General features: G+C 30.4%; 1 protein-coding gene across 1 annotated transcript; it reads left to right on the top strand.

Moving 5' to 3' along the window:
- On the top strand, positions 1–3571 carry LOC126842121 (uncharacterized). Its single transcript, XM_050579013.1, has 2 exons — positions 1–39; positions 2231–3571. Exon 2 carries the CDS (start codon positions 2411–2413, stop codon positions 3569–3571), a length of 1161 nt encoding a protein of 386 aa, XP_050434970.1. The 5' UTR covers positions 1–39; positions 2231–2410.
- Positions 3572–18391: the final 14820 nt, after the last annotated feature.

Raw genomic sequence — 18391 nt, 5'->3', positions numbered from 1 at the left:
TTAAAAGCGAATACAACCTACCAAAACCTTCCAGGAGAGGTAAATATAATCAATTAATGTCTTTTAAATGTTAGCAAGTACAATATGTATAATATGTTTTTCAAAAATAAACAAAATGTTTTGCATTCATTGGATTGAAAACTGTAGTAATGATATTATACTTAAAATATTTCTTCATACATTTTTAAATGTAACAACATTTTGGGTGTAAATCTACTTTATTGGATACCTTTTTTTTTTAAATTGGTAGAACTTTTCATACTGAAATCGAGACTGCAAAAATGAATGATCGCTTTTAATACAGTTAAGGAGCGTAGATACGTGATATTTTATATTGCACTCACATATAGAAGAAATTAATTTGCTAGTTCCAGATAAAAGTTTTTGAATATATTGCACTACTCGCTCACTAGTGACGTAAGAGCTAAGAGAGTCATTGATTGAGCTGATATTTTCTCGAAGATATTTTTATTGCTTTATGTAACTAGTATGTTTCTGCGGTGTATATGGAACAGTTGGAGGGTAGAGTGAATGTGTGGTTTAGATGGTTTTTAATTGCATCAAAAACTACACCTACTTGTGTTTTCGAAGAGTTAGTGTAGAATCTCTTGTGATTTTCATATTGTCGCGATAGAATTTCGTTAAATTGAGCTTGGATACAAAGTTTAGGAGCGTTTTGTCTGTTGTATTCTGTAAGTTGGGTATTGATTTATTGATTTCAGGTGACCAAAGCCAAGGGGATACAGGAATTTGTATCATTTTGAGCGTTTTGTTAAAGAACTCTATATTATTTCAACATTTTGGGTATACTTTACCCAAAACACCTTAATCGAATGTTTTTAGCTTCGATGCAAAGCGAGAAGGTATTGGTTTTACTCTGATGTGGGCTTTTTTTTTAGCTGTACGCACTGTAACTTTTTTAATACTAGACCAATTCCTTCGAATAGCACTCTATAAATTACAAATTTTATCTAGTTTGTATATTGAGGGGGTAAAAGCTGTAATATGTTTTTCATAAATAAACAAAATGTTTTGCATTCATTGTATAAAATGTTTTATCAAAGTAGAAAATTTTTCTCATCAGTTTTTAAATGTAATAATATTTTGGGTATTAGGCAAATAAAAAAGAGGTTTTTATTGTACTAGATAAATTAATTTTACAACTTAAGAACTCAATTAGTTAATTAATTCTAGGAAATCCACAGCGTTATTAAATAACTTGTGTAAAAACTTTTTAGCTAATAATTTAAAACTTATCCAAAGGCATCATAGTAAAATATCCACGTACACCATATAACCAGAGTGAGGAGTTCTATGTACGTTAAATTGAAAGCTTACAAATCGTAAAAAATTACTTTAGATTTTTTAAAGACACTGTAATTGATTCAATGACCTATCACGCCAAATTTAACTCGCGTATTCAGGCTGAGAACGAAATAATGAGAAATATGATAATTTTTAAACTTTATCATCAAGGAAATCTGTATAGGTAGGTCTAATGTAACTTAATAGATATAATGCCTTATTTGTGATAATATTAATATGGGAGTTGTAGGAGAGTTTAGAATCAAATGTAATATATAGTTAATTTACTTAAATTACTCTAGTGACTGTAAAATTGTTTATAGTATAGTTATAATGATTTATATTTTTTTTTTTTTTTAATAAATAAAATGAATCTACATTTCTCTATATTTAAAGACATACGATTGTCTATACACCACTCATTAAAAGAGTTTAAATATTTTTGAAGAAGTAAAGTATCATAGTAACAACGAATTTGTTTAAATAACTTCAAATCATCAGCTAGCAAATAGAAATAGAAATTTAGAGTATTTTGTTTTACTGGATACATAATTTATAAAGGGCATAAACAATAACGGTGATAAGTAGTCTCCCTGCAGAACACCGGATGTTGCATAAATATTGTTCGAGATGAAATTTTCGTATTTAGAACTCTATTAGAGCCCGTTAATTATCCTATAAAAAATAATTAAAATATTAAAATAACAAATTATAAACACTAAAAATGGCTCAATTATTTATTACAGAATTTACTAGAATAATACGTTTTCAAACAATTGACGTGTAAATAATATAATATTATCTCAACGATCATTTGGATGACTTTTTTTTTTAAATAAAATATAACTAATTTTATAGGTACTACGACATTTTCAATACTTTATTTGTTTAATATGTTAATGTCGAAACAACAAAATTGTTATAGGAATACTTGGAAGAACTGTACGACGTGGAATTTGTACAATCGTTAAATTCTATACGGACGTTAGCCGAGACGGATGTTAAGTTTAAAAAAAGAGAAATAACACTTCTTTCGACAGAATGCTGGCCTGACGAAGACTGTTTGGACAGCAAAAGAGCATCCGTTATAAAATACCGGCAGAAAATGCAAGCTATCCAGTGTATTCACGGATTATTTGTTTTGAATGTCTTGGACGAACTTGAAGCAATCTTCGAAAACTACTCACATGGCTGGGCAGAAGAAAAATTCCTCGGGTGCTCCGTTTGGAATCCCAAAGTTTATATGACCAAAATGTTGTCCCTGTTGAACATGGCACGATGGGACGCTTACTCTTGGCAAATCAGAGTTTTCACCTTTGTGTCGGGCCTCGAGTCTTCCGACGTGGACTTTGAAGAATACAAAGAACATTTCAAAAATCACAAAGACCTTATGCGAGCTAACGTGTCAGCGTTCGTTAGCCAATGTTTCGAACGAACATATTTAACGTATCGTGGCAATATATCCTCAGAGGGGTCAGCGATATCCAGTCTCGTCGACGGCGTTTTAGAGCATATGATATTGTTGTACTCGAGGGATGTGTTGAACGCCTACAAATTGTATGAACACTTTACAGTACAGAATCTTATGTTGCTGCGTTTATCTATGAATAACGATTTCATTTTCGACTGGTCGTCTGAAGGCTTCGAACTCGAAACGAAGAGTGTCAAACGTCAATTGACTGACTACTTTGGGCTGTACAGTCAGCAAACATTGATTTATCGATGGCAATTGGACCCGATCAGCCGGAACAAGAGCAATGCCCTGATTTTGAAATGCATTCAACTAAAGCTTGTTTTTTATGCATGGCGTCACTTAAAAACATACCTCGTATTACGCACCCGACCGTCAGGCGTTGAAGTACCAATGGTGGAAATGTGGAATACGCCTGTTTCACGTCTCACGAATACCTTGAGGGAGTTTGGGTTTGGGAACGAAAACATCTACTGGTCTGCAATACACATAATGAGGGACGGAATAAATAAAATTAGCGAAGAAGAACTCGCGGCACGGGAAGAGTTTACGAGAAAGTATTTTTGTCAGGCTGCGGAAAATTTAGGACTCGCTAGTGCATCCGACCTCAATCAAAAATTACAAGATTTTAAAGTTCCAGAAGACCATGATTTAATTTACAAGAGCATCGAAGATAACGACAAAATGATAGACGATTATATTTTACGTATACGAATTGCATTGGTACCAGTCGACGGCACGTTTATTCGTATAATAGTGGCAGCTGAAGGAAATGAAACCTTTGTTACGCATTAAACGATTTAAAAAAAAAATATATTATAATCATTTTTTATATATTGTGTTGTATCATTTGTATGTTGTAGAGATGTATGTGCCACAGCAACTTGAATCGTACAAATATGTAACGAAGGTAATACTATACTTTTTTTTGTGAAAAATACTGAATAATAATATTATGTGTAAAAAAACAAACCTACATGCCTATCGTACAGCAACGAAATTTTACTAAAACTAGAAATTCTAATTTAATACTTATGTTTATGTGTTAAACTCGTATAGCAATGCAGTTACAATATGTCTTGAGGGGTATAATAGTAAATAAAATAATTCCAAATATTTCAACTTTGGTAAAATACGAATGTACAAAATAGATATTTGCTATAACTTATGTAAATATACAGTACCGCATGTACAGTAGTACCGTGCAAGAAAATGGTTGTAACGTATAAAATCACAAAAAACCGAACGACATACGTTTAAATAATATTATTTATTTAAATAATATTATTTAAAGCAGATGGCATTTCCGTAATCATAATATTATTATTTTATTATCATTACACTTTTATTTAAATATTATTTTTAAAATGTTATAATTGCGTAAATATAATATGTATTATATTATCATTATTTGTTTATATAATAATCTTTCTATTACCTACTTAATATTAATTCATCTATCCGTAATTTGAAAAAAATTAAATAGAGTGACTGCAGTCTACACATTCAATTGTTGTGTATTTAATTAATATAAATTACAACAATTATTATTTTAAATAGAACAAATTAAATGGTCATTCTCTGTATACAAAAATAGCGTTATTGAAACATTAAAAAAACAATTTGAAGTATGCTATAGTGTTATTATAATATTTTCTTTACATTATTATGTTAACATAATTATATTATTTTGATAAATGGAACTAAATTGTTATCTATTAATAAACAGTATTATAAAAAATATATGATAATTAGCTACTGCTAAATTGTTTAATAATTCAACCTAATATATTTGTTTTAACTAAATAAAATTAATTGTTATTCTAACTTAGTACTCCCATCTGTAAATTCATTGTGTCGTTATAATTGAGCCTTAAATTATGGTTATGTAAACTACTAAAGTGGTTGTTGGAACTGTTATTTCCATGTTTAAAGGTTAATTCATAACAGACACAAGGATACACACACACACATGTCTTCTAAAATAAAGCCAATTTTAAAGGCAAAATAACAGAAGCCTAAAACTTCTGAAAGTTGATGTGTCTTTAAACAACTGTAAATTAATTTTCTTCTTATTTAATATTAAACAGATGATTTAATAGTGCTATAAGTTTTACAACAATTTTGATATTGTAGTGTAGTTTAACCTACAGGTTTTTTTTCAGGTGAAAGTCAGTATTTTGTTTTTCGAAGACGTTTTTATGTTTTGTAATTGTTTATCTGTTTTATTATTGCCAAAGTACAAATAATGTAGGATATGATACGTTTACACATACAGTGGGACTTGGATTAAATTGAGGTGAATCAAATAGAAACTGCGCTGTTCAATAACAAGTGAATATTACCTTTAAAATTTTTGTGGAAAACAGCTTATTATACTTCAAACAGTACGGTCCTAAGAAAACTGTAATTTAAGTTTTGAAAAAAATATTTGTATTCTGTATAACATTTTCAAGACATCGATTGTGGCATAATTTTAAATCATTTTTTGTTAATGATTACAGTTTAAAAATTGCAGCGTTTTTATTGACATAATTAATTAAATAATAATAATTTATAAATTGTGCCACTATCAATGCCCTGTAAATATTATTATAAACTCAATTTTAATGACTTTCCGTTACTCAAAAGTATATCAGAGCTCAGAATTAGTAAATTGTTTCTTAAAAAAGGACACCGTTAAATTTAAAAAATATTATTACTATAGACGACCGAAACAAATTACTACTTTCCCGAGTTCCCATTTCATAAGCAATAAATCTTAAAAATCACCATTTAACTTAATTAATGAAATCATTTTTGGACATGTAAGAAGGATTTCAAAAGTTTCACGGTTAACAAAACAGGCACAGTTAAAATGTATACCTGTAACAGAAACCGTTCCTTTAGCTCTGTAGTTAAAGAAGTCTACATAAGAAAAATACATATTATTGTAATACTTTTGATATTCATTGTTATTTGAGATTAATGCAGCACCAGATTTAGAAGTCCCACTTGAATCAATTATTAGTCGATTATTTAAACATGAAACCGTTAAATGTTATAAAAACCCTAAGAAAAATAAAATTATTAATTAAACCCGACGACATAAAGAGTGGTTCACGATAACATGATCACCCTGTATACAATTTCATAAAAATTTCACTCACTTCATGTTATTCTGTCACTATCAAATTGATGTTTTTTATTTAACCAAGCCCACTTGTATAAAAACGTAGCTTGGTTTTTACCCGCAAAACAAATTTTGAAGTCATATTGTAAAGAAAGCATCAAAATTCAGCTTAGTGCTGTACCTGACTAATATCACTTCTCTAGTTGTTTCTTAGTGTTATTATCCCATAGTAGAAAAACGAAAAAATGATTTGGAAAATTTTATTTTTGTTGCCGTCTTTTAACGTTTTAGTAAAAGCTGGCCAGATTTGTACTAAAGGTCAGCCAAAAACTCCAATAGAGGTAAATATAATCGAGTAATGTCTTTTAATTATTTTTTTCTTTAGTAGATAAGAAATGTATTTTAGGTTTTTCATAACGCCACAAAATGTTTTGCGTTCTTAGGGTAAAACATTTTATCAGAGTATAAATATTTTCTCATACATTTTTTAAATGTGAAATAATTTCGGATGTAAATCTGCTTTATTAGATACGTTTTTTTTTAAATCGATAGTACTTTTTATACTGATTTAGGGGTTTCAATGCAATAAATGAATGATCGCGCTGACTACCAAAGGCGAGTGTACGTGACATTTTATATTATGTCGTCGCACGTCCCCCCTCCGCATCGTGGAAGGTTTTTTCCTATGTATTTGATAAGTCAATTAACACTTATTCGGGCAAAGGTGTGCAGACGAAACAAAATAAAACAACTACAATTGGAATATTAAACTTATGATACTTACAAAAACCTTATTAATTGTTTACCTTTGACCCAGACACAAAAAACAAAGTTAAGAATCTTTCTCAAAATTAAAAGCCGAAAGCAATACTGTTGCATTCCCTTAACATACGGCTAGGAGGCTCATTAAAACTGGTTAGCAGCCGGTAGTTGGAACATTTTTCGCGGGCATGGAAATTGTGCTTGCGCACCACTCCGTATGCGGCCTGTGTACAAAATGTGTTAAGTAGCTCCGGATTTGTTTTATTTATAATCTATATAAGATAATATCCAGTACTGTAAACAACGGCCTCAATTTCGTATCAGTTCAGGACCGCAAAAATATAGTAGCCTCAATTATTGGAAATGTCCTATACATCTTTTATTATCTATGGCCGGCACACGTAATAGTTACGCCTAAAAACGCCGCTAGGGGGCGCATGACGCCAAATTGGACATGGGGGGTGTCTAGGCAAGCTGAGACCAGTGGTGAAGACTGCATTCGATTCGGACCAAAAGCCTGCCCACAGGGAGGGTTTTGAAATCCAAAAAAACTGTTTTCAGATACCAGGGTCCCAGGAAGCAATAATCTAAAATTCGTCTAATCCGGCCGTGTAAGATGTCCATGGAACCGGAAAGGTAAGCGGAGTCGATTGGTGAAGGTTTCGAGCCGATCAGAACAAAGGTCTATCGAGGAGCACCCACCAAAGGCCTAGTATAACATCAGTAGTTGTAATATGTGGTTGGCCTTTTTTAAAACACAATTGATAATTCACAGGATGAAGAACAGCAACTAGAGAATCTGATAGTAGAAGAGAGAGCGCTTAAAAGTGATGACGTGGTCCCTACTTTAGTTAGTTGGGACGATAAGGCTGGAGGGAGCCTGCTAACACTTAGCAAATCCGCCGGCAAGTATAAACCGGGGTGAAAATTGACCTCACAATCAAAATGACTCAAAACACAATTGGAAATACTCCTCCTGACCAAGGCCCCCACGGATTGGGGATTGACAGTTCACACGACAAGAAATCGGAAATCGGAACCACTGGAGATTTGGAAAACGAAACTGGTACACGAAATCAGCGAGCTCAAGAAAAAGCTAAGGGATCTGTACCAGTATTTCCTTCAAAGAGTAGTGGATGAAATGGAAACCAAAACAGAGATGCAAAGATAAAAGCAATAGCGGAAGGGCGGGAGTGTGCAGGCAAACTTACAAGGATTCGGTGGAAATTACTCTCACTACAAAAGACAAAAGAAGTTATGGATATCGCGGAAGCTCAACTCATCAGAGCCGTGGAGTTTGTCCCCGAACACATGCGGTCCGCCTGAGCCCGACGACGAGAAAAACGTCTCTGTACCTTAAGAGCCCCTTCAGAAGCTAAGCAAGGTGTTGGACATTATGGCGAATGAGTTTAAACTCTCGAAGCACTTAAATCATCCGATAGCAAGAGCCATCACAATAGAAGAAGATGATTAACTCATGATGCCCCATAGGGAGGGATCGTCGAGCCCGGTCGTCAAACCCCGAAGAAAGCGCAAGGGCTCCGCTGTTCGAAGAGAAGTCCTCACTACCAGACAGGAGCTTTGAGGGGAACGACTTCTGGGCTTTAAAAAACGCACACTATCAACTTTGAAGAAGTGCAGCCAAAAGTCGCCCTGGAACTTCAGTATAGTACACTATCAAATTAGTACATGTCGATTTGTGGGGCGAAACCCCTTCTGTTCATTAATTATAAGGTCATTAAAAAAGTTAGATGATTTAGGTTCTACTAAATTTTCAAAAAGTTTTGACACTGTGCTTAATTTTGATATTGGACGATAATTATTTATTGAGATCCCAATTATCTGATTTAAAAATGGGTATTACAAAACTGGATTTCAAACTATGTGGAAAAAAACTTATTAAAGAGCAGGTATAAGGGGCGAGTTAGTGTAAAATATATTGACTTCCCTGTCAACTTCTTCACAAAAAAATAAATTATTTCAGTTATTTTTATTTGAAGCAACGATATTTTATCCAAATTTGTTTTTTTTTGACCACTTTGAGTGTTTGACAAACTTGCGTTGGCATGAATGAACCGTTTATTCTATAAAATTCGCTCATAATATTATGGGAGGGTGTGGTTTATTCACTGTTACTAAAAGACACAAGTTGACAGACACTATTTTTAGAGTTATTGAAGTTTCATGTTTAGGGCAGGAGGAACGGTGGAGTGTAGAATTATTTTTATCTGCGCGCACTTCTCCTCCCATCCTAACTTTTAAATTCTTATAACTTTAAAAATAGTTGTTTAAAACTGGTTATCAACCAGTCAACATTTTTAGTACATTATTCTCAATTTAAAAATTTCTTCTCGACTAAAAGCAAATGAGTAACTTTGCAGATTCATAATTAGCATAAAAATTACTATCAATTTGTTATTTAATCGTTTAAAAAAAACAAGTTTTTCATAATGTAAATGTTGTATAATGTTTTTGTTTCTAGAGATCACGTCCCAACGAAAATCAACAGGTAAAGTAAACAGTAAATAACAGTTAATATAACAGATTTATGATTTTAAAATTAATTTTTTTAGATTATTAAATGCCTTGTAACACTCATAAAAAAACCATAAAAAAATGTTTTTATGCCTTAGAATTTCAAAATATTACACCTGTAAAGTAAACTAATTAATATATTTTTTTGATGGGCTATTATACTTATAATATACATAGGTTTATATAGAATATACTTATCAATGTTTAGTATTTAATAAAAGACATTTGCAAATGAATTTCAAAAAGTTTTAATGGTTTTTACGAGAGTGCCGTATTTTTTAAAATTCTTATTCAAAAGTAAATATGACGGATTTTTACAAAAAAAAATAGCATCACAATGTTAGCTTTAGAGAAAAATACAAAATATCTCGATTTACTTGTCCTACACATTATAACAATTATACTGCAGGGATGGCCACAACGAGGATCGCGAGTCAGCGGCTCTTAAATCAGTTTCGTGCGGCTCTTGAAACCAAGCTTAGAATAAAATAAATACATTTTCATTTCTTCATTTTATAAACATCTCTTAACAATGTGGCTCGCACTCGATTTAGCTTTATAAATTTGCGGCTCCCAAAGTTAAGGTTAGTGGCCACCCCTGAAATATAGCCTTCAAAATGATAATTTTAAACCGATTTTAAAAACTTTAAAATTTATATCATATTATGTCATCAATAGCGGTAGTATCGCAGAGCGTTGCATTACTTAAGAAATTTACATGTGTAAATATTTTAGTTTGAATGTTAGTGCAACACTCGCACTTAGTTTAGTGCCAGTGCAATGTTTTTGCAGGTTTATTAACATCCATTAAAAAAGTAGTAATTAAAAAAAGGTTTTTAGGGTAAAGAATTTTAATTAATTATTTCCAATTTGTTTGTAATGAAATAATTTACAATTTTTTAATTTTTAAATTCATTAAAAGAGTTTATTTTTTAGAGTTCAGATTTGGCAATCGATGAAAGTGAAATGGTAAAGTAAACAATCGGTTATCAGATATTATAAAGGATTTATGATTTTTAAATAATATATTTAGCGTGAATAATAAAAACTATTTTCAAATATTTCTCCTCATCAGATCATTTTAGTGTACCTCATAAATGGTCGATTCGAATCAAACATAAATTTAATTGTTTTAAATTACCGATCTCCCGCATCCTACCACTCTACGTCTTCTTTATCTACCTACTCAATAAGTTGATACTTATAAGTAGAGCTCGAAATTAAATGCCTTACAACAACCCTAAAAAAAATGTTTATGTCCACAAATTACAATGTATTGCAAATTTAAAATAAACTAAGTAATATTTATTATTCGATAAATGATAAACTTTTATACTTATATACTTAAATTTATGTAGAAAAAACTTATGAATGATAAGTATTGAATAAAAAGACAGTTGCAATTGAATTTAAAACAAAGTTGTAAAGCTTTTACGATGGTACGATGTATATGTATTTCGTTATTTCCTCATATTTTGCAATGAAATAGTATAAAAATTTCAAATTACTGAATTTATAATAAGCGTTTCTATTTCTAGGGTTCAATTTCCAACGAAAGTCTACAGGTAAAGTAAACAATCTGTTAACAGTTAATATAGCAGATTTTTTATTTTAAAATAATGTTTTTAGTTTGAACAGTAAAATCTATTTTTCATAATTTCGCTCTATCGGTATATTAGTGTAGTCTCTTAAAAATAGTCGATTTTAAGTAGCACATAATTTGTTTTAATAAAAAAACGTTATTTATGATGAATTAGCGTGGTTAATTTGTAACAGTATTACATAAAATGTTCAAAATTCACCAATTAATCCATATAATACAATTTTTACATTACACATAATTAACATCTGGAGTATATTTTAACGAATACGTTTTTCAAATGTGTTTTTAATCTATAGAACTATTTTTATTGACTACGAATCTGCAGATGTTGTGCTGATCGCCTTATTTTGGAAACTATGTCTAGACATTTATTGATTACATTTACTCATTTCACATTCTGATGTTCCATACCTACCCCCCCCGCTCTACGTGGTTTTTTTTTTGCTACTTGATAAGTTATTATTTCAGTATTTAATGACTTATAAAACACCTAAAAAAAGTTTTATATGTCCTAGAATTTCAAAACAATGCATAAGTACACTAAATTATATTTTTTATTTGGTAAATGATAAGGTATAATTCTTGTATACTTAAATTTAACTTTGGAAGAAAATGCAAAGAGCCTCGAATTTCTAGACCTACTTATATAAATAATTATTGTCTTCAAAATGATAAACTTTAATTGATAAATTAATTTCAAATTGATATTTTATATCATATTATGATATCAAAATGGTAATATCGCGGAGCCTTGCATGACTTAAGGAATAAATATCTTGATATTTATTCGTCTAAGCTTCCAACTAAGTGCGAGCGCAATGTTTTTGCACATTTTTTATAGGTAGGTTTATTCCATTATTACAACATTTTTTCAATGAAATAATTTATAAAATTGATAAAAAAAAGTTTCTAATTATAGAATTTTGTTTTCGAGTTCGACGAAGATAAACAGGTAAAGTAATCAAGTAGTTAACATTTATTGTAACGGATTGATGATTAGAAATACACTTAAAAATATATTTTTTGTCTTAGAAAGTAAAAAATATATTTAATTATTTTGATTATAATTCATCCGGTTCATTTTGACACCTGACGATCGTACGGTTTAAAAATTGTGAGGGTCAGCAAAGTAGTATTAGTAAAGAGATGGCTGCCAACATATTTCTTTTAGAGGTTAATACAACCTATTGAACTATTGAGTAATATAGTTTTTATTAAAATAAGTTGAACAAATACTATTGATGGATGATTCATTCTTAACGATGTCAGCCAGTATTACTTAAAACACTGGATCGTGGATTCATATTTACCTTAAATTGGCAATACTGACGTCCGACCATAAGAACTTCGAACTCCTGGTCAGTTCAGACGTGTAATCATCACAAAGTGTCAAGTTGAACTGGACGAGTTTTAATAAAATTCTTATTTTTTATCCGCTAAAATTAAGGTTGTGTGGGAATAAAAAGGGCTCTAAGCAACTACCAGAAAATGATTTGTCTTATTTATTGAAATGAGCGGAAGAAAATGTGTTTAGGAATTGATAGTTATATTTTACTGTTTTATGCACCAAAATATACATAAAATTTCCTTTGAAATAACAAAGTTTTTGATAAAATAATTTTTTCTGGTTGTTGCTTTTAATATCTTGTTTGTTTTATTTGTGAACACCCAAATAACACAATAACTGCTATAGGAATATTTAGAAGAACTGTACGACGAAAAATTTATGCAATCGTTAAATTCTATGCCGACGTTAGCCGAGAGGAATGTTCAATTTGATCAAAAAGATATTACACTACTTTCGAGGGATTGTTACCCTGTCGAAAACGAATTGAACTACAAAAAAACATCCGCTATAAAGTACAAGCAAAAAATGCAAGCTATCCAGTGTATGAATGGATTGCTTGTTTTGAATGTTTTGAAAGAACTTGAAGAAATCTTCGAAAAACGATCACACAGCTCGGTGATAGAGTATTTCATTGAAAAGCCTTTTTCGAATCCCAAAGTGTATCTGACCAACATGTTGTCCCTATTGAACATGGCGAAATTGGACGCTTACGATTGGCAAATCGAAATTTTCACTTTTGTGTCTGGTCTCGAGGCGATCAAGGAGCATCAATTTAAAATATACAAAGAACATTTTAACACTAACAAAGACCGCATGCGAGGAAACGTGTCAGCGTTCGTTGGCCAATGTTCGGATCATAAATATTTAACGTATCCAAGCAATACCACCTCAGTGTCATCAGCGATTTCCGGTCTCGTCAAAAACGCTTACAAGCATATGAAATCGTTGTACGCGAGTGGTGTGTTAAACACCTATAAATATTATAAAGATTACACAGTAAAGAATTTATTGTTGTTCAAATGTCGTCATGAATTAGTTTTAGGCTGGACGACGTTTGGTATAAAAACGACTAATGTCGAAAAAGAGTTGGATAAATACGGCGCATCTTACGTTCTCCGACAATTGCATTTTCGATGGGAATTGGACCCGATCGGCGGTAATAAGTACAATGACCTGCTTTTAAAATGCATCCACTTAAGACTTGTGATGTTTGCATGGCGTCACTTGCATGAATACCGCATATTAAAGAGCCGACCGTCTGGCATAAGCGAATCTATGCGGCGCAGGTGGTGTACGTTTCACGAAAGTCTCATAAATGCCTTGAGGACATTTGGGTTTAACGAGAACATCTATTGGTCCGGAGTAGACATTATGAGGGAAGACATAAATAACTTGACAGGAGGTCAACTCGAGGAAAGGGAATTGGTTACGAGAAACTATTTGTGTAAAGCTGCAGAAAATTTAGAACTCGGTAGTAAATCCGAAATCGAAGAAAAATTACGAAGAGTTGTAGTTTCAAATAAACCTGATTCAAATTGCGAGGTCATCGAACATAATATTAAGTTGATAGGCATTTACGTTAAATTTGTATTAGGTGAACTAGAACCAGTTGACGGCACGTTTATTCGTATATTAGTGGCCGCCAAAGGAAATAAATACTTTTTTATTGAGTAGACAATTTAATGATGAAAAATAAATATATTTTTTTTTATTTCGTGTGGCAAATAAAAATGTATTTTTTATTAGAAAATTATTTTTAAATTTTTAACAATAGTTTGAAAGAAATTGTTTTATAATATTAATAATATTTTTTTATTAAATGATAATCTTCTTCAATTCTTTATATATAATTAATCATAATAATGACCGTGTTGTAATATGATTTCTTTAATAAAATAACATTAAAAAAAAACTATTTTTTGCGATTACACAATTGTATTTCCATTGTAACCTCTTACAAACTGCACGTCAAACTAACCTTATAAGCAGTGTTAAGCAATGCCAAATTTGTAAGCATCTAAATTAGATTTTAGATGACATGCGTGTTTTTAGCATCGATGTGGAGCTAATAATAATAATAATATGTTTATAAAATATATTCTATTTCACAAACACCCTAATACAGCTAAGCTTTATTACACTTTTTTACTTTATTCTATATTATAAAAATAATACAATGTTAACGTTAAGAAAAGTATAATATAAAACAAGGACAGTGAAACCGGTATTCACACAAACATTACAGTCGCTTTGGTTTTCTATGAGGTACGGGTGACACAAGGCCATATTATATCATAGCGTTGTATATCATATAAAATTTTCTTCAAAAGCAAAAAACAGACAAAGTAAAATCAATAAAGTGTATCTACATTTCACGTCATACAGGCACGTCAAAAAACCAATACTATTGTTGTACCGTATCGCTAAAGTTTTGAGTTAAACCATGAAGATTAAATTATTTTTCATCGATAAACGCATAAACAACTTCAAGGAAAAATTCAGCTAGCAGTCGTTCGGTTTGCCTTTTTCTCTGTACAATTTTATATTATAAGTATGAAAAGTAAGTACCGTGGGGCAGGGGCATAGTGCTACTCATTTTTATTTTGTAAACAACTGTTTTACAGACGTCGAGTATTCTTTTGCATAACTATACCAACAAAACAGTATTTTACAAGACGAATATTTCAATAAAATCCGTATTGATATTTTGTAACATAAACAAATTAGTATCGTTATAGTTATAGTTTATCCCTTCTCTTTCCAAATCGATTAAATACCCTAAAAACTTACAAACTATACAAAGCTGATGTACAAAATAAATTAATAACCCAGTGAGTTTTCGTTTAATAAAACGGCTGCACTAAAATTTGGTGTTTTTGACTTTGTGTGTGTGCAATTGGTTGATTTAACGTTCAAAGGTAAAAATTATTTTTGAAACACATACAATTTCGGTACTTTTGCACATAAACGTTTCAATACATTTTTTTAAACTGCCATCGATGAATATTCTTATAAATCGATTATTAAAAAACGATAATCAGAAAAATACTTGGATCCAACGTAAGTATGTACACATTACTTTTGCAATCGTATCCTGCAGCATATTTACTCTGTAAAAAAATTAAAAAAATGCTTTTCTAAAAAATTGTAAAATGATGAACTAAAAAGTAAAAAATAATTTTACTACAAGAACACATTTACCAATCAATTACTTTGAAAACAACCGACAATTACCTACAATTTTAAATAATGATATACATCTTTAATTTATAAATAGTTATTTAAAAATATTCTAAAATATAAATTTATTTAAACATATGAAAAAAAGTAAGACAACTTTAATATTATCTAATAAATTTATAACTTAATAACGAAGCGTTGATTGTAATAATTTTAATATTAAGTTTAAAAATTAAAACCAATTATTGGCTAGTTGTTATAAAGATAGTTACTCTACTCTATAACTATTTTAAATAGTTGGTAATATACAGAATTAATACCTTCAGTTTCTTAATAAAATATTATTACAAATCAATTTTACTCATATCTAGTCTTAAATTCTAAACAATTTTTATTAATTCATTACAACAGTTTCTTAATGTAGTAAGTAAAAATTCAATTCAATTTAAGAGTTATACATTTTTTACAGAAATTTAAATGTTCAAACTGTTTGACAATAAGTTAAGTTGTCAGAAAGAGTTTTGAAAAATATTAGTTTAATAACACTTTTTTTGTTGAATATGTTAAAAAAATGTTTTTAAGAATATAATTAAAAAACACTATACTTAAATATGGTTTTATCTGCTTAGGTTAGAGATTAGATAATATTGTTAGCATTCATTTTACAAAATGACCAGCCACTAACGAATTAATTAATCTGAAACAAATAAATTATGTCTTTAGTTTCATTTTGACATAATAGAAAAATTCATACCTTACTGAACATAATTTATTGGTGGATAGCAAATCTGGTTTTAATGGGTTTTATCTAAGTATTTTTTGTGTTTTAGGTACTATTTTCTTGTTATGACATTGCTTAATAAAATGTTCCAATCACTGTATTAAAGAGGGCCAATTAGTTACCTGATAATCATAATAAGTAATTGAATAGTTTAGAAATAGTTTAAATAGTTAGTAAATATTTCTGTTTAAAAATTATTATAGAAATCTTGTATTACAATATTATAGTATTATAATACAAATTCGTTTAAATTCGAACAATTTGTCGAATAACAGCAGATATCAAATCAAAAATGCCCATTATTATCATGTACCTGTCGACCGTCGGCCATCTCATAACAGCGATAATTTATGGCCGAAAACATGAAACATGGTGAAAGTGTAATCTTTTCTGCCATCGTAGTCACAAAAAGCGTTAAATTGTCGAAATTTACCATTTTTGAGCAAGAATATTGTAAAAACTACTGGTAAAAAATTCAAAATTTGAATATCAAAAAATGTTTACTCTTTTTAGGAACTTAATAGTTGGTGAATAGATTACTAAATTAATTTTGAAAAATTTGAAAAAAACATGACATTTTAGTGAAATGACCCCCACATATGATCCTGTGTAGAGCGACCTGGATGTCCGAGTACCAATATTATTGCAGGATATTGTATTGTTTTTTAAAATGAGTGTCTGTACCAAGTTTCAGTCTTCTACGACATCGGGAAGTGGGTTAAAATAATTTTGCAAAATTTGAAAGATACCATTAAGAGTGAACCACTCAATATCTAATACGGTTGAATAAGAAATTAAATTTTGTTTTTATACAATGTGATCTCAGTTTTTCAAAAAAATTTTTGTTCGCACCCCCCCCCCCCAACTTAGTTTTTTTGATAGCAACTTTTAAAGGAGGGAGGTTGGAGAGTAGAATTATTTTTATCTGCACGCACTGCTCAACCTTTCCACCGTCCTAATTTTTAAACTCTTAAACTCTAAAACTATTTATTCAAAACTGGTGATCGACCAGTCAAAATTGTTAATACATTATTTTTAATTTAAAAATTTAATAAAATGTATGCGTTACCATTTAAGTTTCAAAAGTTGCTATCAAAAAAACTAAGCTGGGAAGGGGGTAAAAACAAATCAAATTTTGAAAAATTGGTATCTCCTTGTATAAAAGACATAATGAAAAAACAAATTTAATTTCTTATTAAACTCTATGAGATATTGTAGTGGTTCACGATAAAAGAACCTTGTATAGATATTTTATAAATATGGATACTTGTAATATTATAAGAAGTCGAATGACTTAAGAATTGAAGGACGCGGGGAAAAAAGATCAATGTCAATTTTTTTTGAAAATGAAATTTTGGTATTAAATTATTTGTATCTTTTATGCGCTAAAACCACGGAAAAATACAGATTAGTCGAGAGTAACGACCGCCGGAAGTTTAGACATACAGGTAAAATCATTTATACAATTATTATCAAAAAACAAAACATGTTTGTTTTAAATTTGTCTAGATTCTAGTTTTTTTTTTTTTAGTCATGAATTAAATATTCATGACACAAAATATTATGTTTTCTGAAGTCACTATTTTATAGCATTAGATACTAGGTTGTAAAGGAACGAAGTTCATTTTTTTGTTTGGTTTTCGAACTGTGTAGTTAACAGGGTTGGTTACTTTAAATATATATTTTTTATGAACATAATTACAAATATGACTAATGTTGATTAAAAAACGATTATAATAGTGTCGGGAATTAAGTACCATAATACTATATAACAATTGTTTACAATATGCACAAATAATAATAACAAATTTATTTTCTCATAGCCTCATCTTTTGTCATTTTGTTAAAAACATAATTGGAACCAACAAGCATTTGGAAAAAAATTAAATGTTTGTGAGTTCTGATCCTACGCTTATATTAATTACTAATAGTTTCCAGTCTGGGAAGTTGCCTGAACGAGGACAGTACTTCTGATCAGGTACGTCCGGTAGGTTCAGCCTTTGACCGAAGAACATTGGACCTCGGACAAATAGGTCTTCCTTTAATTAGAAAGGATTTTTTAGAGAACGCAAAGACGACTACTTCGCTGATGGATTTCGGACGTGCTTCAAAGCAAAGATCGATTTTTCGGGTATCTGAATAATAGACTATGCGAGATAAAAAGCGGCAGTACAACTTTTCAACAATACGTCAATAACAATTACGAGTTGGAAAAGTTCAACAAAGACCTCCGGGAAGAACACGTCGAACAGTTTCTAAGACCCTACTACGAATAGTGTGATTTTTTGTATTTG

The sequence above is a fragment of the Adelges cooleyi genome, unplaced genomic scaffold, assembly GCF_023614345.1.
Source record: "Adelges cooleyi isolate 19-005CV unplaced genomic scaffold, UGA_ACOO_1.1 ACOO_flye_CR_arks_rails_tigmint_CR_PRNA_446, whole genome shotgun sequence".
Taxonomy (NCBI): domain Eukaryota; kingdom Metazoa; phylum Arthropoda; class Insecta; order Hemiptera; family Adelgidae; genus Adelges; species Adelges cooleyi.
Note: the sequence above shows the minus strand (reverse complement) of the source record. Positions and strands in the feature narration are given on the sequence as shown.

What these genes read in the sequence shown, in the direction of transcription:
- LOC126842121 (XM_050579013.1), top strand. Translation starts at nt 2,411, where the DNA reads ATGCAAGCTATCCAGTGTATTCACGGATTATTTGTTTTGAATGTCTTG.